At 41.5% G+C, this 25,547-nt stretch overlaps 1 protein-coding gene across 3 annotated transcripts in view; it reads left to right on the forward strand.

Moving 5' to 3' along the window:
* The first annotated feature begins 3,865 nt into the window (after positions 1–3,865).
* ULK2 (unc-51 like autophagy activating kinase 2) overlaps positions 3,866–25,547 on the forward strand; it is a 54,471-nt gene continuing 32,789 nt past the window's right edge. Inside the window, exons 1-6 of one of the 3 annotated variants that reach the window (XM_077836378.1) lie at positions 3,866–4,444; positions 5,987–6,079; positions 7,260–7,301; positions 21,594–21,626; positions 22,053–22,089; positions 24,637–24,810. In XM_077836378.1, coding sequence (XP_077692504.1) covers positions 4,355–4,444; positions 5,987–6,079; positions 7,260–7,301; positions 21,594–21,626; positions 22,053–22,089; positions 24,637–24,810 — 469 coding nt within the window. In that variant the 5' untranslated portion in view covers positions 3,866–4,354. The remainder of the gene's footprint in view (positions 4,445–5,986; positions 6,080–7,259; positions 7,302–21,593; positions 21,627–22,052; positions 22,090–24,636; positions 24,811–25,547) is intronic. The other 2 variants (XM_077836375.1, XM_077836376.1) reach the window with 2 other exon arrangements.

The following is a 25,547-nucleotide window of genomic DNA, read 5'->3' on the forward strand; positions in this document are numbered from 1 at the left end:
AAACAGTTCACTTACATTTTGGTCTTGCTCTGCTGAGAGTACAAATACAGGTGACACTTGTGGACACGTGGAACTGGACTGACAGAAACTCATTTCAGAGAGGCCAGCCAAGACCCCAATTCAAACTAGTGGTCTAGGCCAGCTCCTCAAAGATATTTAGGCTCCAAATTTCAATGGAAGTTAGGATCATAAATCCCTTTGAGGGATCTGGATCCTAGAGCCAAACTCCATAGTCCTTTCACTGAGCAACATTTCCATTTATTTTTTGACTTCGCCACTGGAGTTCAAATCCTCCGTAGCCAGTTACAAATCCTTATGCGATGAGCAGTAAATGTTGTTACGCTGATCAAATTTCCCAGCTTCTCCCTGTCACTGTTTCTTTCTGGACCACCAGCTTCCTGTACAGCTCTCTGCTGAAATTAACCCATTCCTAGGCCAGCAGACAAGGAAAGCAAGACAAACCGCTAACAAAGGAGTATGATCACTTGGTGCTGTCAAGGGAAATGAATGTGTTATTTTCAACCCATATGGGATAATTTCTGTCTAAGAAATTCCTAAAGTGTCTGTCTCAAAAAATACGATTTATGGCCCTTTTGTGTTGCCTTTCTTCGAAGCAGGCTGTGTGAAGTACAGCTTTTGGGTGTAGGGCATATGCCAGCCTGGAGAGACAGACTCATGCCGGAATGCAAGAACAGAGTCATTTTTCAAGAAAACGAGTTTCTGAATGTCTAGCTTGTTACGATTGGTTTTGTTTTTCTCCCGGCTTGATTTTTAAATCAGTGCTGTTAATATATATTAAAACCCAACGCTTTGAGTTACTACCAACACCTTAGATTATGATATAACTGAATTTTTTTATTTAATTTATTTTTTAGTATTGATCTGTTTTACTTTTTGCCTTTACCCTGCTGACTCACTGAAATTAGTCTGATCAGTTTCACATTCTGGTTCTTGTTTGTTAGCTCAGGGCTGAGGTGTCATGATACATAAAAAAGTTTACATTTAAAAAAAAATCCTTTAGTCCTGTTTTGACACACAAGCATTCATATTGGTGTTCTGTAACCCACACACACTTATCTGTAAAGCCGAAAGTTGTCCTACGTTAGGCTAACAGTGTCCCTTTCAGTTATATTTAGTGCTGCATGTCTTTTATCTGCTCAGATCTTTGAAAAATATTCTAATTTAAATGATTTTGACAGGGATGAAAAAAACAAAGGTAGTAAGTGTGGTGCATTAAGGTAAGATTGTGGAGAGCAGCAAAAAACAAAACAAAACCCCCCACCGTTCAAAAGAGGGAGATTAAGTCATGCTTTCCTGAATGTCTTGGTGGGATACGTGTGCCAGAATATCATACTGTTCAGTCACTGTTTGCACATGCCAAAGTGGGATGGCGCCATGTATCACATGAGAGAACATGTACTGATCTGTGTGGGACTCAGGGCACTGACCCTAACTGGCAGCATCAACAGCTGTTTGCTGTGTGCACCTCCTGATGTTTATAACTGCTTGAGTGCTGCCCAATGCCAAAAGCAAAACACAGTTGGTGCCTCCCATTCCAGGTGTATCTGTTGTTTGCTGGAACAAAAGGCTGGCACTCGAAAGGGGTGCAGCAGTAAGAGAGTTAATCATTCATTACAGCTAACGGCGGAGGGAGGACAGAGAGTTTAGTGGAAGAAGTTGGTTGTAAGGAGGGATTTGAGGTAAAAGGAAAGCACTTGGCACAGGGGTGTAGGGATGCTGGTCCAAGCATAGGGAGGTGGGTGGAAATAGATGAAGGGGCAAAGAGGAATGAGAGGAAATGGAAGTGGGATGAAGGTTAAAGGCTTCATGTGACTGGCATGTTTTCTGACATTTGGATTTGTTGAAGTAACAGTCCTAAAGTTGATCTACAAATGTCCAGGACACAGGCTGGAGGTGGAAGGGGCCCCTGCTCGTAGAGTTTGACCATAGGTAATTTTAAAACATCATTGTTTATTACATTTGTACATGCTAGCTGTGCTTGTGTGTTTTCCCCCATTGTTGCTCTATGCATTAAGTCCTCTGCTAGGTTTGAGCTGTGGCTTGGTCTTACTAATGGAGCACCAAGTAAATTTCCTAGCACAGAAAAGCCTAAAGAGTTAATAACAGGGATGCAAAAAATCATAGTGCAGTGCAGACCTGTTTATCTGCAATGCGTTGGGTGGTAACAGAAAATATTGGTGGAGGTGCATGGCAGCAGACACACAATTCACAGGGGAGTTAGGAAGTTGAAATTAACGTAGGCCACCTTGGGTCCCAATCCTGTAGTCAGACTCTTGTGCTTCGGGGGGGGGGGGCAGGTAGAATCTCACTGACTTCAGTGGTACTTCACGCAGGAGCAAGGGTCTGCTGGCATGGGTTGGATCACAGAAGAAAGGTCTTGGAGAATATTTCAAATCACAGAGGGGCAGTGGAGTACTCTCAGTTTAGGGTGTCAAACATGGATGTAAAAAAGCTTTCTTTTCATAAGCCCGAGCCCAGTGGAAATGTTCTCATTCAAATTATGAATATATTAAATTTTGGCTTCAAACAGGTCAGATTTCCCCTGTAGCATTGGTGACCCAACCCTTCCAGCATCGAGAGTTCAGGGGAGTGAGGGGAGGTGAAGATGTACAACTGACTTTGTAGGTGATTTACCATCCAGGAGGAGAAATACAAAAAACATTTGTATCTTATTTTCACTCTGCAGTGAGAGGATATAACTGCATTTGTTACAAGGGCACTTTGAAGGAGAGGGAGCTGAGTAAATGTGGAGTGAGGGGAAACATTGCATTTTAAATTCCATGGGGCAGGGGCTGGGTTTTGTTACATTTGCACAGTGGGGGCCTGACTCCTGACATGGGCTCTGCTGGGTACTACACTAATATGAACAATTACTGGATGACAGATTCACACCTACGAGAGTGGGGCTAGATCTGAAAGTAGGGTAAAAGTGTATTTTGTATTACATCCCCTTGGACTGTCTGGGACCTGGCTCATAAGTGGGGTTAACTGGGGGTTTGATGAGAGATGGATGTGACCTTGACAGTGTTTTGAGTTGGACAAGGGCCCTGCACAGGGATGGGACTATGTAGATAACAGGTAGATTCAGGTCATTAAGGTCTCTCTTCTCCCTTGGCAATAGGGTCTGTCCCTGGTGGAGCAGAGGGGCAGGGGTTCTGGCTCAGTGTGACCTCCTGCTGCTCTGAACCAGTGTGCGTCGGGGCGGGGGTAGGAGAATTCAAGTGAAGGCTGGTGGGTGTTGGCTGGGGTAACTCTGGTCTTTGTGGGGTGTCACAGAAAGTGGCCATGAGCTGAGGGCGGCCGGAGGGTAACCTGGTTATCCTTGCACCTTCTTCCACTTCTCCGTGCTGATGGCTAAACCGGGGTTGGGGCAAGTGGGGGGTGTAGGTGTACTGGGGACTTAAGCTAGGCTAGATAATATGGGATGAGGGAGGGTGGGGGGTGTCAGATAACCCTGATGGTAGGTGAGGGGGAGGTGGGGGTGCTGGGATAATGACGGGGAGTCAGGTATTTCAGTGGGGAGGGGAGGTGGGGGTGCTGGGATAATGGGGTTCAGGTAACCCCGCTGATGGGGGAGGTGGGGGTGCTGGGATTATGGGGGGGGTCAGGTAACCCCGCTGGGAGGGGAGGGACTGGTGGAGAAAGGAGGGGCTGGTCGGGTAACCCCGAGGGGAGGTGCGGGGGGGGGGGGGAAGGCGCGCTGGCTCAGCGGGGCAACGGGAGCCGGCACGTGCCGAGCGGACTCCTTGGCCGGTGGCGGAGGGAGCCGAGCGCTGGGATTGGCGCGACGCGGCCTATAAATGCCGTGAGGCGGCGCGGCGCCCCGGCAGTCGGAGCTGGGGCTGGCGGCGCTCGCAGGGCCTGTAAGGGAGGCAGTGGCGGCCTGAGATAACCCCCGCCCTTTCCCCAGCGCCGGGGAGCGGCGGCGACAGCCCGGGGGGCTGGGCCACCCTTTCCTCTGCATCCCGCCGGATGCTGCCGGGCTCGGGGCCGGGGGGCCAGGGTCTCCGGGGGCATGAGGAGCGGCCGCCGCAGGGAACAGTGACGTCCCCGGTCCTCTCCCCCTGAGGGGGCCGAACCCCCCCGCCTGGAGCTCAGCCCCCCCTCCCCCTCCCCATGACAGAAAGCGCCCGTCGCCTTGGAGACGCCCGCCCGCCGCCCCCCGCTCGCCAGGCCCGGGGGGGTCCGCGCCGCCCCTAGCGGCATGACAGCAGCTGCCCCCGCCCCCGGGGGCGGCCCGGGGGGAGACCGCCTGGCGCCCCGCCGGGGGCTGCCGTGAGCCCAGCGCTCCCCTGCCCGCCCGCCCGGCCCTCCATGCCCCCGCGGGACGAGGATGGAGGCGGTGGGGGACTTTGAGTACAGCAAGAAGGACCTGATCGGGCACGGAGCCTTCGCCGTGGTCTTCAAAGGCCGCCACCGCAAGGTAACCGGAGCTGCGCCTGGCCCCCCGCCGCTCCCGGGCTGGTTACACAACCGCCCCCCCCCGAGAGCCCCCCGGGACTGGGCCGTGCACCCGGCGGGCCGGGTCGGGCCACTCCCGGCTCCCCAGAGCCCCAGGCGGCGAGCGCAGCAGGAGCTGCCTGGGGCTCCCCTCTCCGCTGCTCCGCGGGCTTTGTTGTGAGGGGATCCTGCCAGACAGGAAGGTTTGAACCCCGGCGTGTTTTGCTCGTCAGGCAGGTGGACTGGCTGTGGCGGGGAGACGCGCAGATCGGTGTGACGGGGAGGGGGGGGCTTGTCTGCCTTTATTTAATGTGTGTGACTCCACTGCTTTTATAAGCTCAGTGCACCGAGTCCTTCCTTGGTCAGGGCTCCTACCTGCCAAAGAGCAGAGCTCCATCTACTGACTGCTGCCTGGGAGATGGGCTTCTCTGGCAGCCTGGGAATCCGGACTCCTGCACCATTTCAGTTCTCCTCTCACAAAAAGCTGTAGAAACAGTTGGCCAGCTTTGATAAAGGTTAAAATCCAGGTAGTTTGTCCTTTCTTTTTCCTGCTGTTTGGTGGCTCCCAAATGCAGGTGCTGCTTTTGGGGGGGGGGAGGGGGATCATCTGTACAGGAGACTGGTTTCTTTGTTTTGCAGCAGTCACCAGTGTTTATCTCACTTGATAACTGGAGACCTAATGGAAAATTGGCTCCTGTTGGATTGGCTGAAGATTTCTTAAACTGAAAGGTGTCTCCTTTCCCAGCATTGCTTCCCCATTAGCCCAGATAGCATTAGGTGCACTACACCTTCACACTTTTTATCCTGAGATTTTAGCCTGTGTGTGTTGGGGAGGGGGCGGAGAGGGAACCTGGCACAATTCCGATTTCCAAAGAAATCTATGTAGTGTCAAGGAACACTTCAGTTTTATTCTTCATGGACGTTAGAGGGGCACTCTCAACTCGCAGTGGCCCAATTATTTAGATTTTTTTCTAAAAACAAGTTCTTACAAAATCTAAGGTCAGTAGAAATTACTCCACAACATCATAAATAAATATGCATATAACTTGTTTTTAAACAAATATTCCCCCAGGTTGTGTGCAATGCAGATATTGCAGCATTAAGAGCCTGAAGGTGAAAGTATATAAATAACTGTGAAACTGACTCTGTTGATGTTAGCTGTGGAAGATAAGAGGAAAAGAAAGAAACAAACAGCAACAATAGTGAAAAGCAAACTGGATTTATACAATCCTTTCCATTTTAACAATCTAAGGTGTTAATGTGATTTTTTTTTTTTAAACTGGAATTTTGTCTTTCTCAAAACAGTTCACCATTGTAGTTTATAATGGTTTTCATAGATGTGTAAAGTGTCACCGAATGAAAAGAACACTAGAGGTTTTGGTGGCCTTATTTGAAAATCACAAAAATAATCACAAAAGGGACAGATTAGGGATCCATTTATTGTTTCATTGGGCTAACTTTAGCCAGTCGCTAATGGGGAAAGTAAACATCTTTTTGTTTTTAAAAAGACTCTTTTTCTTTGCAGAAAACGGATTGGGAAGTAGCCATAAAAAGCATTAACAAAAAGAATTTGTCAAAGTCACAAATCCTGCTTGGGAAAGAAATAAAAATCTTAAAGGTATGTTAATTTGCAGTGATTTTTAAAGCCTTCTCGCTGTGCTTTGTTTGAAAGGAAATGGGAATTTCGGTCCAGTTCTTATGAGATGGGTGGCCATATAACAATCACCATAGTCCTAGTTTTCATAGCCTTGTTAGTTGCAGCAGTGGTCAATAAATGAATGGGCCAAGAAAAGAGACTGAATTTTCCTTTTATCTCCAGAAAAGGTCCCAGAACTGGTGTAAGGTACATAGTGGGCTGGTGGGGTGGGGAAGCTTCTGTTCTGTACCGGCTGTATGGATAGAGGATTTTATAAGCAGGGCTGTTAATCTGGCACATTTCATTAGCACTACATTTACTGCAAATAATGTGAGAGAGGAGGAGAGAACATGTTATCAGGTTTTTTCTTTGTAAAGATTACTTAAATTCATCATCTTCTTTGCTCAAAGGCAGGGTGGTTACTTGAAAATTAGAGTGTTTGTGCTGGGATTTGATTCTCAGGACAACCTGCCCACTCCTAAGTAAAATGTTAACTCAAAATTCACAGTATATGTTCGGTGGAGGAAACTTAACAGAAACCTAATTTATTTTGACAGTACTGAATTATGTGAAAACCCTGCATAAGGCTGTGCTCTTTAGAAAGTGCCCTTAGTGATCCTGTACCTCAACTCTGCAAGCTTCCCTACCTGTCATCTCTCCTGCTATTGGATAGTCATTATCAGAATTTGCTTTATTCTGATATTTTCAAACATGGCATGGCACATTACTATCTGGAAATTCCAGTGTTAGGTACATTATTGTGGCTCTATTTATTTAGTTCCTGTGGCGTCCTCTTTAAAACAAGCTAGAAATGAAGTTTAACCACTTGAGTGTCCTGGAAGTTTTGTTTAGTATCATTTAACTTGTCTTCCAATCACTTTAAAAAGGATGAATTGTTGAGGTGAAAATAATAGTCTAATCAATTTATTTTCCCCTAAGCAAGGTGTTGTGCAAGAGTACAAAGTAAATTCAGTCAGGTTTTGGTATAAATTCAGGTATTTTATAATGGAATACTTAAAACAAAATATGGAAAATAAATTCTGGAAACAAATGCTCAAAGAAATGTACATATCCCATGAATTCTTCCTAGCAGAGTAAGTCATTCTTTAGCTGTTCATTATGCCAGACTATATTTTCATGATGTAATTATTTTGTTTTATAGGAACTTCAGCATGAGAATATTGTGGCACTCTATGATGTCCAGGTAAACAATCTCCTTTTCTGCTGTAAAATCTGTATTAAAATATACCGTGTGGGAATGTTGAAACTGATTTCTGTGCTTTTTTTGAATGCTCAGATCATTCTGGTGAAAGATTTAATCACTTTTTTAAAGGGTGTTTGCTATTAAATACAAAACTTGTACAAAGCAAATACAAAGCTTGTGAAAGGAGCACAATGTACTGTAGGCTGCAGGGTTCCAAGAGCAAGTGGAAGCTTGTGAATCTCTGCAGAGGCCGTTTGTGTAGTCTGGCCCAGAGGGAGAGCATCAGCTGGCACTTATAGGTAACTGGGTGAAGTTACATTAGTGGTAGCAGCTATTCTCCTTTCCTAATTAGAAGGAAGGAAAATGCTGCTAACTGGGAAGTGGCAGCTGGCAGAGAATGGGTGTGTTCATCAATTAGGACATTTTTCTAACAGTTGTTGATTAGAAAGAATGATTTTCATTTGTTAAGGCAGGCAACATGAAGGAGTTAACATAATTTAGAATCCTAACTGTAGAAGTGGCTTTGAGATCCCTGTAGTGTGGAAATACTCTGTTTAATCCTGTGTCAGTGGGGCAAAACTGAAAGCAATTGAAGGCATAGTGATGTGACATTTAAATGTTGCTGATGTAGCTAGTGGAACATAGATATACAATGACGTGTATAACACAGGTGTGTGACTGGGCCTCTTGGAATGGGAAAACAATGTAGCAAACCACTTCGATCCTATTTTCCCCCTTTCTTGTATGTCTAGGAATCTGCCTGTAAAGGTTGAAATGGTTTAGTCCAGCATATTATGGGGAGTGCATGCCTAAATGAATTCTCCTTAGAGAGAGATGCTGTATTCTAAGACTTGCAAGTGTTGAGTACAGCTATGTATGTAATTATGTAGGTTATGCAGTTATTTTTTCTACTTGAATAGGAACTATACATTTATCTCCTGGGCTTGATTCTAATCTTAAATACAGAGGCATATTTGTGAATAAAATTACTGTAAAGAATCCTTAGGACAGTGCACAGTTAAAATATAATTAAACCTGCATAAAATTGACCTTTCCTCATATCTCATGGTTGTGAATAACCATGCCAAAAATAAACTCTAAATTTTTGGCGCAAGATGGTGGTTTGCGGACATCCCTTCTCTCCCCATCCCCTTCCAAACTACACACTGGGATGTGTGGGACCTACAGTACTTTTTCCACTGTGTTTCTTTTATTCAGCATTGTGGATTTCTCTTACAGTATTTGATAACATCAAGACCACCTTAGACAGAGTACTGATCACTTTTCTGCATTCTCTGCCCTGCTTATTGAGGAGTTTAGGGCCTGATGCTGAGGGTTGTTGAGTGGGAATAGCAGGCTCTCAGCATCTGGACTTGAATGATGTCCTCAACCATTGCAAGGGAAATTCTGAATCCTGAGCATTGGATATTGGGAAGTAAGGGGGCAGCTGACTTTAAAACCCGTTGCATAAAACCTATAACTTAAAACTTCTAAATGTACACATGTTCTGTTAATATATTAGTTTAAACTCACCAACCTTTACTTTAAAAAAAAAAAAAAGCTTTGCAGTTCACCTTTAAGGTATGTTGTCTTGGTTCCATGTTTTGATGATCTAATCGTTGTGTATCTTTCCATTATAAACTCCAAGGAGTCTAATTCTCCTTCTGATTCATGCACAAAACTCCCACTAGTGTGCTGTGAAGGGAGAATAGTAACCTACATTTGTGTGTGGAAGCCATTTCTTTACATAAAGTTTATTTGGAAAGGTAAGTCTCATACTTTTCTGGTCTGTCAGGGTTGGAAAGATGCCAATATAGTAAATGTTAGTCATGAGACTTCTCATATGATCAGGCCTATAGTCTCCGTTTGACATGGGGATGGTTCTGCTTGTCATTCAGCCTTGTGCGTAGTTAAAAGGCACAGCTATAAGTAGGAGAAGGGAAAACTGCATGTCAGACCTTGGATATATTTCAGACACATGCATAGTAAAAGATAAAACTTTGCATGCTGAGGTTGCTTTTATTGATGAAATATTTGCTAAAGAATATGTAAATCAAACAAATAGATTTTCAATTTCTCTATAGTGCTATGAATGTGAAATATTATACATCATTAATTTATGAGATTACATTAATTTATATCCCAGAAAGAAAAGCACTATACTAGGCATTCACACATCTGGCAGCCATTGTACCTACTCATTTGCTTTAGTGTTTCATGTTCTAGCATGTATTGCACTTTTTCTTTCCCATAACATCAAACATTTTGGGAATATAATACAGTTGATTAGACTTTTGGAAATCAAGCAGTTATCAAATCACAGAAACTACAGTCTTTGGGTCTGAATGTTGGAGCCAGTGAAGACTGTATCACAGTAGGGAGTTCCCAGTGTGACTGGGAGTCTGTTTTTATAGATCTAGGTCTGTAGCTTTTGTTAACCTTAGGCAGTTTGAAGCAGAAAATGCGCATGTTTTAAACAGCGCTGTTTGACAGACCAGTTTACTAAATAATCAAAGAACTGACTTTGTTTTACTAGGTCTTCTGAGTGAAAAGCTGGTGGGTTATAAGTAGCTAAAAACCATGTGGTGAAAAATATAAATGTATTTTAATACAGAACAAATATTTTCAGTACCACTTAGTGGTAAGCGATCTATTTACACAATGTTGTTATAGCTATATATTTGTTTATATTCTACTCTGGAATATATCAAGTCTGTGAATTAAAGGGATAGTAAATCCTTTAAAATGAATCACTGAACTTTTGCTTTATTTTGAAATAATTCTCATGTTTGATGCATTTCAGGTAAGGTAGTTTCTGTCACAGATTCCCTCTCCCCTTATCTCTGTCCAGATACACTTTTGTTGGTATTGCATTGCCTATTGGCTGTCCCGCAATCAGTAATGAGAAGCATACCCTGCTAAACCTTTTAATGAAATCTAAAGGGACCTTGATTGTGAACAATCCTGCTATTAGCACATGGGCATTTGGAAGCATCATACATTGCTCTGGCTTCAACTCTCTCTGAATTCAGAGGTTTGATATACCACTTAGCATGTGTAGCCTTCACTCCATTATAATACTAAAAGTGCCCATTCATCTGGAAATGTTCCCAAATGAATTGGTGAGCCATTAATGTGCATGCATTGCTTGGCATTAATATTGTGTTGTACTGATGCCAGCACAATAATTGCCATTGATTTCCATAAGGTGACTACATGCACTGTTGGCAGGTTTGAACTGTAGTTAAGCATTTCATATAAGCAGAGACATACTTGCTATTTATGCTATTGTGGGAGCCAAGATAACTGTAGCAAGCTATAGTATTAGAAAGTATGCAGGATAGTTTTTAGTAGAGCTGGTATCTAGAGCAAATCGGTAACGCGGACAGTAGTTCCTCAGAATCGTATTGGAATGCTATAATATATTTAAAACCGATAAGGCTGCAGATACCTGTCCCCGTATCAGTCCATTAAGGACCAGTAGGGAAGGTTAAATGCCCAAAGAAGTGGTTTAAGCTGGTGCTTCTTATTTTTATTACTGGAGACATTTTTAAAAACTATTTTTCTTTATCTGTGCGCAAAGGATGAGTAGTTAGTTGGAACAATGAGTTTGAGGTCCCGGGACTCTGAAAGGTTATTTTTATGGCGAACTTAAAACTTTAAAAATAAACACAGAGCTCTGTAACATTCTAAATCACTAATGAAATAGATGGGTAGTCTTTAACATGTGAAGACTTGTTTTAAAATAAAATATTTAAAAATAACTTCCTGTATTTGCCTTCTAGAGCTTGAGTCCAGCATTCTTTGTCTTACTGAGGTGTGGATTACTTCCAAACCCCTAAGCAGCATCTGGAACCCATCTCCTTTCCCTGCTTTAGGTTTCTGGGATGTCATTCACTTTTATAGGAGGAACAGAGAAACCTTGACTCAGATCTTGACAGGTTAATTAAAAAAACAAAACAAACAACTCCCTCCCAACACTTTAACCCATCTTTTGTAAAGTGCATTGAGATCCTTGGATAAAAGATACTACTTAAGTGAAAATATTAATTATCTGTACACAACAATGTGATGGAAAATAGCTGTTTAGAATGAGCTATATTCAGGCTGTGAATTTGTGCTTTTTTTTAAAGTTGATGATCCCAACTGTGTGTATTGAATGGAGATGATCCTTTATGTAGAGCCAGGCTGCTCCTGTTTTAGCAAATAATTTATCATTCAGAAAGTTATTTAAAATATCAGACATCTGAATAAAAGTAGGACATACATCTTGGAAGTAATGATATAATGGGGTGGATTAATGTCTCCACCATATGGAGACTGGAGTTTGCTGCTTGAATAGTAGATCAGAGATCACTGATTTCTGGTCTGTTAGAGAAATAAATTTTCTTTAAAGATACTACCTGTGCAGGGTTCTCTTTTCTGGGGCTTAGCTTACCGCTGGGCAGAATACCCTTAGCCCTTCCTGTTGTCCTTGAGGGCAGTGGTAGCAAGATAGAGCACAAGCCAGACAACCTATTGGCCATCGTACATCACCTCCTACTTAAATTGAAGTGTTCAAATGTTAGTATTTATATCAGTTCCTTCTAGACCGTGGTTAGGGAAGGAAGTACCTGTTGGAGACTGCATTTCTGTATCATTCTGTTTTACCATCATTAGTTGTGTATCCTTGTTAGATTTACCCAAACATTCCATCAGTCTGGCGTGGCTGCCTACATTTTTTGAGGTGGCTGCTTCAGTCACTCTGGCATGTTCTTGTTCTTTGCTTGTTCTGGGGCTTTGGTGCTTGCTCCAGCACCTACTTCAATGTGTCTGCCCTTGTTTCTTTGATTTGGCACTTCAGCACAGGATTCTTCTCGGAGCACCAACATCTAAGTTAGGATGCTCCAGTGCCATATTTTTCTCAGGTTCTTGTCTAAGGTCTCTAAACTCAGAAATGTCTGTTCCTGCTCTGTTGTCCCAGCACAGCCATTCCGTACATCCCCTTAAACATTGAAAACCATTTCTGAGCTGAGCCACAAAACCACTGTCCTCTCCTCTTTTTTAAAATCACTCCCAAAGTCCACTTATTCTCTTGTGCCACAAAAAATTTTTATGCTTTGTATTAATTTCTCAACAAATGAATTATTTTTGCTCCAGCATGTTATGCACTAACCTCACTGAGCAACTGAATAGTCATTCCTCACCTACGTCTCTTTACTCTCTCGTTCTGTGGTATGCTGTGTTGTGTCCAGTACTAGTTGGTAAACTTCTTAGGGTAAAGATATTTTCTCGTCTATACTGGGAGACATCTCTCCTGCTTTTAGGCATTATTTAAATAGTTAATTTCTTACTTATTTAGTAAGACACTCATGGCCAACAGGCCTCAAATATTATTCTTCTTTGACTTCCCTATTGGGAATGCATCTCTGTGGTGGAAAATACAATCAGCCTCTAAAATGAAGGCTGCAGAAGTCTAAAAATAATGTATTTAAAAAAAAAACATGATCGAAAGAAAATTCACTCAAGAATCTGAATTTCTAAATCACATAGCACTTAGTAGTAGCTGGAAAGTCGGCTGCCATAATGCTGCTTCTTGAAGAATGAGGTAGAATTAGTGTCTAAAATTGGTGGGTTATGACAAGGAATTGAGGGATAGGGGCAACCTTTTAAAAGTTTATTTGATCCTGTTGAAGCAAAGCTAATATGTTGTCCTTAACTTACCCTGCTGTGCCTAGTTATTACAAAATAATATTACAAAAAGATGCATCCGATGAAGTGAGCTGTAGCTCACAAAAGCTTATGCTCAAGTAAATTTGTTAGTCTCTAAGGTGCCACAAGTAGTCCTTTTCTTTTCGCGAATACAGACTAACACGGCTGCTACTCTGAAACTAGTTATTACAGTTTGTTTGTCATGGCCCTGTTTCAAGAACTTACAAGTGTGTATGTGCACAGAATAATTTGTGAAAGGCAGATGTTTGATGTGACAGTAACATTATTTTGTATTATGTAGTAGGCCATTCTGAGAGTGACTATTCAGTTTAATTCCTACCATAACTGTTAGTTAAGTACAGCATTTCATGTACCAGAAAGTGACTGGCCTTGCTATTGTAGTACATTTGCCATGGCTGATAGCTCTTTTATATGAATAATTGGCAGCATGTATGCTGTTTGATCCTACTGTCAGATGTCAATTGACATTTCGTCTGAGACTTAACATTTAGGCAGGACTAAACAAATGTTCAGTCCTATGTGGAGGATTATTGCTGTGATGTACACACAGGAAAAAACTTAACCCATGACTGCAGTACAGTGAGAAACCGCTCAAAATTATATTGAGCAAATTCCTATTAACTAAATCTTTAGTGCTTTTGCCAAATATCTCAGTGTCCCAGGGAGGTGAGAAGCAAGCTTGGCCAAGAAATTATAACTAATGTACGGCAAGTTAATTTTCAGATTCGTTAATCAGAAGATGATGGGTATACGAGCTGTCATGCTGACATACATATACTCAGGACTCAGATCATAAATGTGTGTTTAAATGGAACTAATAGACATAGAGCAAGAGAGTATCCATTTGATTTGCTGCCATTTCCAGGAGGCAGGGAGTGTTCACAGGGTCCTTATTGAAATTGTTCTTCCAGGGTGTTAAAATAATTGGCAGCCCATTAAGATTATTCTCTGCAGATGTTAATTCATTACAAAGAACAATTTCATAAACCAAAAGAAATCTAGGATATATAACTAGAGCTATAGATTATTGATGGCCACAATTGTTAATGTTGGATATTTGACTTGCGCTTTGCTTTTTAAAAAATGAATGCATTCTACATGGAAATATTTTGTTCTGTACCAAACTCTTGCTTTGGGCTGGGACTTCATCCACATCCTCGTCCTGAGACACCTCCTGAATATCAGGGGTTAAAAGGCAGTGTGTTTTGATGGACTTAGTGCCTAATATTCCCTTCCTAAATGTATGTGTTTAGCTTTCAGAAGACCTGGAATGTTTTGTTAGCATTTTCTATCTTCTACTTGTCCTTGCTGCGGAAACCCTGAATCAATTGATTCAGAAGCATCACAGGCAAAACGAGGGACTGGAGACAGTAAAGCAAGGCACGCAAAGAAAAAAATGTTTGGATGTTCATGTGACTAGCAGAATATAAATTTTGTTTTGCATGTTATTTATCTAAAGCAAGTAGAAGCATAGGCTGGAACTGTAATGATTTTGTGATCTGTTTATAAATTTATAAATTTTAAAAATGAAGTTTTCAAAAACAGCTTTATTAGGTCAGTTTTATTCTTGAATGTTAGGTCTGTAACACATTGGGTCACTATATTTTGAATACTTTATCTTATGCTCTGTTTAGCAGGTCAAACCAAAGACCACAAATTGAAGGAATGATGGAGGATGTGCATAGTTCTGCTCCTCAGCAAAATAATTCAAAAGGTTTCTGAATGTATCGCAACATGGAGTTTGTATTCTTCATGCTGTCCAAAAATATGGTTGATACAAGATGTATACTAGAGAAATTTATTGTAAATTTAGATGGTGATGTGAGCTAATTCAGCTGTTCTGTATTAGGGAGCTTGTATTGGTGGAACATTGAAAGATGTTTGGGTTCGAGGTAAACTTTAGTACTCTGTGTGGTTGGTCAACCTAAAGCCAGCAGTGTGCAAAGTTTTACTTAGAGGACATGAACTAGATATGACTTTTGACCAGATGGGAGAAAACTCCTTGTGAAACATTTAATCTACTCATCTGATTGGTGAAAAGGATTAATCTGTCCTAGATTAAGGCTACCAACCTAGGATTAATAAAGTTAATCTGAAGTAATGATTCTTACTAGCTATCTTATTTGGCTGCCAAAACACATCAAACACCCTTTTCTAGGAATAGTGGTTAAGGAAAAGCTACATAACTGCCTTGGTTTATGGAGAATGCTCTAGTTTAACCTAGTTTAACTGTTTAAACAACTGTAGGAAACAACACAGGTGTACCTGTAAATGGAAAATCTTGGTGTATTTTTCCCATTTTAAATCTTACTGTTGTGCTCTAGCACCTAATCCAAACTTGTATCTGCAGTCGGGATACTAGTTATGAAAAAACTTGGAAAATAACTCATGTCACCAAGGTGAGCAAAAGTTGGTGCATATGAAGGATTAGAGCCTTAGTGTGGTGTAAAACAAACCGCAGTGTGTAGGGCAAGATCCAAGTATTAGATTATGCTGAAATGGTTAGAGTTTAAATACACTGGGGAAGAGTTAAAGATAACTCTTGATTGTGCTATATTAATAAACAGTATTGCCCCACAACGTTAAAATGTAAAAATAGTACTGTGACCTAGGGACCCCTCAGCACTAACTAGCAGAGGGAACCTCCTACCATAACTTTCATCAGGTCTGACACAGTCATTGCCCCAACTTGCTGTTGTCATAATCTGTATCTAAAAGGTGTTGTGTAAGGTGTCATGTGCAAATTGGTAACACACTAGTCATTAATATTGTTGTGTGATGTCTGCATGGAGGATGTTTAAAGAACTACAGATGTGTGCTGGAAGTATGTTCCCAAAATGTGTTTGGCAGATAGTGCCTAAGCCCAGTCTGTCGTAGGCAAAAGAAGGTTGTTTTGCAGGCTTGACAATCTCCAAAATAAATTAAGCAAGGTGAGACCAAAGACTGTGAAAGCATGTTTACAAGTAAGGTAAACAAAGCCATCAGGCGAGCAAGTGGGGGAATGTGACCACTAATTTAAATAATATAGATTCTCTCCAAATAAATTGTCTGAACTCTAGAGCACAGACAGGTTGAAGCTTCATTTAAGACTTCAGTTTCAGATATACAGGTTTAAAAATTTAAACATTTTGGGAACTGATATTTAGGGATGAACTTAGACAAAATTGGGAAATTCAGTTAGGTGTTTAAACGTTTGGATAGGGTTCTATGGAGTGAGGGGCTTGAGTTAAGGTTAACTGGGGTTGTTGGAGGGGAGGGGATTGGAAATATTACAGATCTTGTAATCTTGATCCATTGCCACTTGTCACTGTTTCCCAGAAACAAGTAAATGAAATCCTTGGCCATACTGTATTAGTAGCCACAAGCATAGGTGCCAACTCTGTGGGTGCTCCAGGGCTAGAGCACCCATGGGGAAAAATTAGTGGGTGCTTTGCACCCACCGACAGCCAAGCTCCCTTCCCCGCCCCACCTCGCCTCTGCCTTCCCCCCTGAGCGCGCCGTGACCCTTCTTCTCCGCCTACCTCCCAGTGCTTGCTGCCGCAAAACAGCTGTTTCACGGTGTAACAAGCTCTGGGAAGGAAGGGGGAGGAGCGGGAATGTGGTGCGCTCAGGGGAGGAGGTGGGGAAGGGGTTGGAATAGGGGCAGGGAGGGGACGGAGTTGAGGTAGGGACTTTGGGGAAGGAGTTGGAATGGGGGGACGGGGGGGGCAGAGGGGGGGATCGAGTACCCACTGGTGCTAACAGAAGTCGGCGCCTATGGTTCCAAGGGACACATGGGCTGCCTTCAGAGTGGGCAACTGGCAGAAGAAAAGAGTGATCATGCAAACTGCACAAAACAGCCGACTTTTCTCAAGTTCCTATGTACAAAAAATGTGTACTTCTGATCCAGCGCTCTCTGGCACCAACCACCTCCTCAACTGTCTGAGAGTAGTGTCCAAATAACTGTGGCATTGCAGTGTTTACTTTGATTTTTAAGTGATATTAAACTAACCGCTCTTTAGATTCCTCCTGCTTATTTGGAGAAGGAACAGTCACTGTCATAGGACAACTAAAGGGCTTCCTGTTTCTGAAGGGAGCAATTTCAGTTGAAAGGATATTGCTTCACAGGGAATTCTGGAAAATTTGCTCTTTAGTTCTGTGGTGAATAAATAACTAGCATTAGCTGATTGTTGGATTCTGTCATGAGTTGCCATTTTTGTACAAAGAAAACTGCATAATTTGAGTTGCTAATTATGTGAAAACTTCAGTTCTGATTGTTCATATTTTTGCTCTATGCACCAACCATTCTGTTTGCCAGTGGAGAGTAGATATTGGAACTTGAGAAAACTTGCTATGTAACAGGGTAAGATAATTGAAACAGAATTTCAAGAGTTGAAGTGCAGTATGATCTGATGGCAGGCTCCTCAGCTGCCTAAACTCTCAACCTGCTGACTGAAACCTATAGTTGAGATCTTATGGTACATTACACTCCTGTTAAAGCACAAGAGAGGAATTACCGCCAGTGCCACAGCTTGTTATAACTTTCACTTGTTTAGTGTCTTCCACCCAAAGAACACAAAGAACTTTACGAACAATGAATTAGTTCTCATCATGCCTCTGTGAGGTGACATTGATCCCCTTTTATGGGTGGGGAAAAAAGATTTGTTGAAGGTTGCACAGCAAGTCTGAGAGAGCCAGGAATAGAACTTAAGTCTCCTGGCTCTCAGTACTCTTTAAGTACTTGCCCATTCTTCATCCGTCAGAATGATGGAAATCAACTGGAATGCACAAGTACGTTAATTAGTGCAGATAGTTTGCAATTTAAGCATTGTGCTCTGAATATTCTAAATGTTGTTTGGTGTCTCCAGGAGAGTTCTAGAAGAAAATATGAATGGTTTTAGTTGGAAGACTTTATTAACAAGACACACAGCAAGAACCACTATCAAAGAAAAAAGACAGCTTGTATTGTCATGAAATATTTTTAGTCGTCTAATTAGAGCAAGAGAAAATATGTACATTAGGGTTGCCAACTTTCTAATTGCACAAAACTGAGCACCCTTGCCCTGCCCCTTTCCCCACCCCTTCCTGAGGCCCTGCTCCTTCTTCAAGGCTGCACCCGCGTTCACTCCGTCCCCCCTTGCTCACTCTCCCCCACCCTCACTCACTTTCACTGGGTTGGGATGCAGGAGGGGCTGAGGGCTTCAGCTGGGGGTGCAGGCTCTGGGGTGGGGCTGGGGATGAGGAGGTTGGGGTGCAGGAGGGGGCTCTGGGCTGGGGCCAAGATGTTCGGTGTGCAGGAGGGGACTCAGGACTGGGGCAGGGGGTGGGGGTGTGGGCTCCAGCTGGGGGGGTGGGGCCAGGGTTGAAGGGTATGGGGTACAGGAGAGGGCTCAGTGCTGGGACAGAGGATTGGGATGCAGGCTCTGGGAGAGAGTTAGGGTGCAGGAGGGGGTTCTGACCTGGGGCAAGGGGTTGGGGTGCGGGAGGGGGTTTGGGGTGCGGGCTCTGGCCGAGCGGTGCAGCAGGGCTGAGGCAGGCTCCCTGGCTGCCCTTGCGCCGCGCAGCTCCCAGAAGTGGCGACATGTCCCTTCTCCGGCTCCTAGGCGGAAGCTCAGCCAGATAGCTCTGTATGCTGCCCGTAGGCGCTGCCCCCGCAGCTCCCATTGGCCGCAGTTCCTGGCCAATAGAAGCTGCAAAGCCAGTGCTCGAGGCTAGGGCAGCACACTGAGCCCCTGTGGCCACCCCTGTGTCTAGGAGCCGGACATGCCGGCTGCTTCCAGGAGCTGTGTTGAGCCAGGGCAGGCAGGGAGTCTGCCTTAGCCCCGCTGTGTCGCCAACCTGACGTTTAGTGGCCTGGTCAGATATGGTGACCAGAGCCGTAAGGGTCCCTTTTCAACCTGGCGTTCTGTTCGAAAACTGGATGCCTGGCAACCCTAATGTACATGTTTATCTGACTTAGTGTATTGCCTGCCTGGAAAAAACATTGTGGTTTGTAGAGGACACATGCTCCAAGAAACAAAACAAACAGGAACTTCCTGTAATTTGATCTATCGCTGCTTCAGTGTTGGTTGGTTGTTGGTGGGAGTTAGCCCTTAGTTCCAACAGACTTGATTAACTTTCCAAGAAACTTGCTTCAAGATGCAAACAAATCTGTAATGCTTTCAATGTTCTGAGTTGGAGAAAGAGCACCTTGATTGCCTTTATGCACAGCTAAAGGGGGTGGCTAACATGAACGCTTCCAAAAGGTTAATTGGACTACCTCTGTATTGAACAAACATTAAAATACCTAGTTCATCTTAAATGTAACTTATTCTTGCAAGTGAATAGAAATTAGGATCCTTTTAGAAAACAGATTCCAGGAATTAGAATGCTAATACTACTTGACAGTAATTTGATGTGTTCAGCACTTTTATGTAAGCTTTCATTTTTCAGTCTTGTAGTTCATGATACCAGCTGAAATGCCTGGGCTCTTTACTGTAGGAACAACTTTACTGTATTTTGTTCTCAAACACAGGAATACAAATTTTCAGCATTAAGCAATCCACCCCAAATTTGGTTTGGCTTTCAATGGTTAAAATGTGCTGTTTAGTAATTGGCAGTTTCAAACCAGCAATTATAAATTATTGTAATTAAAAAACATAAGTTAGCTGAGTATCTTTTTTTTCTCTCATTTGTGTAATGCCTGTAGAATTTAGAAGTCCGAACGCATAAGAGGTTATGTACTGTACTTTTTGATTGTCACACTTAGGCAAGTCAGCTTCCTTGCCCTGGGTCTGATCCAGTGCTCATTGAAGTCACTGGGAAGGCTCCCACTGACTGTATTGGGCTTTGGATCAGGCTCTGACATAGCACATCAAAGCACAATTTTTTAAATACTTTTTTTTTTTTTTTGCTGAGAGTTCAGTGTACAATCAAATGTTTACCAGGTGTCTGTGAACACCTGAAAAATCACTTCATCATTTCACAGAAGTTCTTGACAGCATGCTCAGATTCAAAATGTGTGAAGACTTTAAATATAAGCATCAAAAAGTGACTAATTTCACAGCTGCTGTTTTGCTGTATAGTGCCCCTTCGGACTTCTTTTGTCACTAGTATACATACAGTCAAACTGTGTATAATTCTGTTTCCAAATGTGGAATGTCCCTTATCCTGTATGGTATGGTATTTCCCTCTCCTCCTTCAAACTCCTCAAAAACCATCTCTTCCAACACATTTTCCAACCACTCCCACTCTTATATTAACTTTAGTTCTATTGTATAGGGATTGAATGTATTGTCCCACTTAAGAAGAACCATAACTTTATTTTGTGTGTTCTTTTCTCCTTCTCACTTGTTATCTCCTCCTAGCTCCCTCTGACTCCTCATGCATTCTGTCTAGTGCTACCCAGTCAGAATGCAAACTCTGAGACCAGGACTGAATTTTGACTGTATATAAATGCCATGGAACACCTGTGGCACTATAGGCATATGTTAGAAAATTGAAAATGAATCAATATAGAAATCTGAGTGCTGCAGCACATTGTTACCAATACATACAATTTGTGTTGGTACAGATGAGCAGACTTTCTCTTAGGTTAAAAAAGAATCTTTGGTGCATAAAAAGTCCACGTTCTTATTTCCACCCTAAAAAGCAGGAAAGGTTGCAGGCAGACTTGTGAAGGGTACGCACAGTTTACAGTTGGGGGTTAGGCTAATCAGCCTTTGAATAACTCTTACCCTATTATCAGACTGGGAGTCCCAGTTCCAAATGAGTTGGAAGAGGTCAGAAGCTTGGAAAATCTCACTAGGGCTGCCATATCAAATTGCAGCCTTGCCGTCAGATGCTTAAATCCATGTCTGGAGCATGCCTCAGCCAATGACTCATTGGGGAGATAATTTCTAGAAGTATGCAAGGAGCCTGGATTAAGTACCCTGCAAGTCTGATAATACGTTTGGGTATCCAGTTTATTCCAGGTATTTGGCAAACTGATATGTGATTTTTTTGATTGACCTTCAGTTTTTCAAGTGGCAGGACCAATGCTTGTTTGGCCAAGGAGCAGGGAACCTTACTTTGAAATCTCTCTTACAGGGGATTGGCTGGCTCTGGAAAATCTTAAACAGCCTTTTGCAATGGCCACTAGTTCAAATTTGAGCCAGGATGTTAAAAACCAACAGATATCATCTAATGGCTGATTGGTTGGACTGGTGTCCAGTTGAAGAGGTGGCCAAATATGGGGGGATACCTGACTGGCCCTTTATTAATGTAGCGTTGGCTGAGATACTGAATAGGTATGAAGGTTAAAGGGACAACGTGTGAATGACACTCACACTGTTGCTCTCTTCGCAGTGTATTTTGTATGGCTAGAGATTCTTTGATTATTTGTCTGGCAATCTTCATGAGAACTAATATACACTTTTAAACGTAAAATCTTAATGACTGTTGTATGAAGACTTAGGAACATCAGTTATTACACTAAAATTTAATGATTTTGAGCAAGGTCATTTCATTTAATTGATAATCTAATACTATATTTGGTTAGGGTAAGAGGTATTTGTTTGTTTTTGTTTTGAAGGCCCTAACTTGTCATCTCCCTAAATAAGATTTATTGTGCTTTTCTTTCAGGAAATGCCCAACTCTGTCTTCTTGGTAATGGAGGTATGTTTGTGTATGTTTCTGTTTAACTGGATTTGAATTAGTCTTAATTTACAAAAGTGCTATAAAAATGTATTGACTAAGAAGATATAGCTGCAATATAACCTTGGCCGGCTGAAATTTGTAAATCTGAAAGCTGGATCATTAATTTCATATGCACTGTTCAAGATGGCAATAATTGTGTGTTCTATAAATTATGCAGTGTTTATGATCACAATACCATAATTCTTAATGGAATGTTTCCATTACACACCAGAATTAATAACTGTGAATAATTGACAAAAATAATAATAAAGTCAAACAGATGGAAAAGATTTTCTAGATTTTATTAGGAAAAAACATATAAGAAATGAAAATTAACATCTAATAAATGGAGTGAACATTCAGACATCTACATTTTGAGTACAAGCCTTTCCTTTTTTTCAACAGTATTGCAATGGTGGAGACTTGGCAGATTACTTGCAAGGTATTTGATTACCGTGTTTCTCTATTTGTATACTGTCATGCTAAACACTGTAGTCTACAGTTGTAAAATCCATCAGTATTCCTTTTTTGCTTCTGATGTAGATATTTTATTTGTGTAATATCTCTAATGTAATGTCATCAGTGTCGACACTGAATGTGGTCATTGAACGTCCTGCTTTCCAAATTTCACTATTACAGTAAAGCAGCTAATGTTGAATATGTTAAGTGATTTCTGTTTGAAATAAATTCTAGATAGATTGCACCCAGTTTAATTAACTCAGTTTCCAAGTGTAAGGAGGTGCTTGTGCCTTGAGAAGGATTTAATGAGGCTATGTTTTGGGGACTTTCTTTCCTTTTTGGTTTATTCTTTGCTTTCTGTCCTGGGGAGTCTTGAATGCTATGGGAAACCCTGTTGCAATCCTGTATGTGAGGGCAATGCAGTTTACTGTTTCTGGTTAAGTACCAGGATACTTAAGTTTCTGTGATGCCCAAGCACATAGGAAGTCAGAGATTTGAGCTCCTATGTGGCTGAATTAGGAGAACATGCTTTAAGGTGGTGAAACTTACTATTAATGTTGGGTCAGGAGGTTATGGTTTTTTGGTTAGCAACATGGATCACTGTATGTACCCAACGAATTCCCATCAGTTGCTCCACTTTCTGATATAAACTTACACTGCCACCATCTATTTCTACTGTATAGTCTTTCCAGTGAAATTTCCCAATGAAATTAATAGGCAGCAGCTTTAAAACAAACAAAAGGAAGTATTTCTTCACACAACACACAGTCAACCTGTGGAACTCGTTGCCAGAGGATGTTGTGATGGCCAAAACTATAACAGGGTTCAAAAAAGAATTAGTTAAGTTCATGGAGGATAGGTCCGTCAATGGTTATTAGCCACGAAGGTCAGGGATGTCCTTAGTCTCTAATTTCTAGGAGCTGGGAGTGGAAAACGGGATGGATCACTGGATGATTTCCTGTTCTTTTCATTCCCTCTGAAGCACCTGGCATTGGCCACAGTTGGAAAACAGGATACTGGGCTAGATGGACCATTGATCTTGACCCAGTATGGCTCTGTTTATGTTCGGTAGCTGTTCTTAAATCTAGTGGAAAAAGTATTCCAACTATTATATTTGTTATAACACACCTCTCCAAGAATTTGGAAACCAAATTCTTATTTGTCTTTACAGCTTCTGGTTTTGCATTTGTATAAAAGTTATGTCTTTTAGCCATTGTAAATGTTTCTTTTAATGCTAACTCTACCAAAAGCTAATAAAATAAGTGATGGATCTAAAAGAGTTCTGTCCATGCACAGCTGGTCTAAGTCATGCCTTTGTCCCTATCCTGAAACAGCTGAATTTAAAACATTCCATTATTTGTAGAGCTGAAAGAAGAAAAGTTCTAATCTAACACTTCGGTAACATGGTGCAAATTTTTGTCAGATTATATTCTAAATCTGAGTCTGTGGTGCTGCTGACCTTGTTTTGATTCTTCCCCACTCCCTTTTCTAGGAATTGCCTCTAGAAATTTGCTGAATTACTTGGATAATGAGGCTTTGTGAAAAAGCACTTTTGTTTTACTAGGCAGAGATTTCACCCTCTTGCATGCCTCTGCTTAGGGTGATGACACAAGTTTCAGAATCATGACATGAGTTCATTTTTTAAAATCATCTTTTTAAAAGTTTTCTCTTTGGGGAGAAATAAATCATCCTTCCCTGGAAAGTAACATTTTTTGTATCATCTTTATCACATTCTTTATTTATCTTTTTGTGTGGAATGGATTTTTGTTTACTAACAGCTGCTGTTACTGCATCTATGTATAGTAAGGGCCTGATCTAGCTTCCATTGAAATCATTGGAAAGACTCCAGTTGACTTCAAGGAGAGTTGGATCGGACCATAAGTTTAGTTTTTTTTTAAAAAGCTACATATTTTCTCATATTGCATGGTATGTTCCTGCACAAGTCATCTAACATCTTTCTGAGAGCTATACAAAAAAAATTTAGTTTATTTTCTTTGAAGCACAGCTGTTGTATATGAATGTTATTTCCAGCATACTTTAGCTACTTATATGGAATGTAACTTAATTAACAGAGAGAACAGATTTAGGGTTTAATATTGGCAGCATGGTCTTGCACACCTTTTATACTTGTGCAATTCTAAGTAAATGTTTAGTAAACTGTTTTCCTGTTGCTTGCCTCCTGTAGTTCTATAGTTTTTAGATGGCTCAGAACAGCATTCTGCAGTGATGATGACAAGCTTTACAATCAAAATGCCACAAAGCTGAGTAGACTACTGTAAATACAGATAACTCAAAAATATCACTAGTAGTAAAGCTGTGGAAATGCATATTGAATGTGTAATTGGGGATTATGCATTTATAGAAAAACTTTAAAATACCATTGTTATTAATTGAATGCAGGAATGTGACTTGTTTGGCTTTCTTTCAGACTTTCAGTGCAGCTCAGTGGTGTTACATTTATTCCGTTTTGCTCAAGATAAATACAGGTGGTGTTTACTTTTATCATGTGTTTAAATATATGTATTTTCAGCTAAAGGAACACTTAGTGAAGACACCATCCGAGTTTTCCTCCAGCAGATTGCAGCCGCTATGCGTATCCTACATAGTAAGGGAATAATTCATAGAGATCTTAAACCACAGAACATCTTGTTGTCTTACGCAAGTCGTAGGAAGTCAAGCGTCAGTGGCATACGAATCAAAATAGGTAAATTCTTCTTCTCCTTAAAAGATAAACTTCAAATACAGTTTTCAGAGTAGCAGCTGTGTTAGTCTGTATCGACACAAAGAACAGGAGTACTTGTGGCACCTTAGAGACTAACAAATTTATTAGAGCATAAGCTACAGCCCACGAAAACTTATGCTCTAATAAATTTGTTAGCCTCTAAGGTGCCACAAGTACTCCTGTTCGTTTTTCAAATACAGTGAAATCCACTCAATTGTGACTTTATAGTGCAGTAGAATGAAAGGTTCTGCCTTAGGAGTTTGTTCATTTAAATTGCTGCAAATCACACAAACCTGGAGAATAGAAGTCTATGCTATCAGATGGGTCCCCAGTATTAAGAAATTTGAATTATAATGAACTTTTTGGTTAAATTTGATCAAACAGGTATCCTGAAGAACCGTTATAAAATCATGCTGACTAATGGTTCTAATATTAAACTATTTTAATTGAGAGAACATGAATCTTTGGTTTCCTGTAGTTTTAAAAACTTGCTTAATTTTTAGTCCATTTCAGAATGTGTCTGAACCAGCAGTTTGTTTATAATTCAGAATGTGCTTGTGGTGGTAGGACTCTTAAGACTTCTCTTTAAAAAGATTCTAGATTTAGTTTTTGGTATATTTTTGGTAGGAAAGAGTTTGGCATTGTAATTGACATGGGATATGAACTGTACTGACCTTACCCTGACTGAATTTCTGAAAATGTTCTATCTCGATGAATTA

This window comes from Eretmochelys imbricata, chromosome 17, assembly GCF_965152235.1.
Source record: "Eretmochelys imbricata isolate rEreImb1 chromosome 17, rEreImb1.hap1, whole genome shotgun sequence".
NCBI classification, from domain to species: domain Eukaryota; kingdom Metazoa; phylum Chordata; order Testudines; family Cheloniidae; genus Eretmochelys; species Eretmochelys imbricata.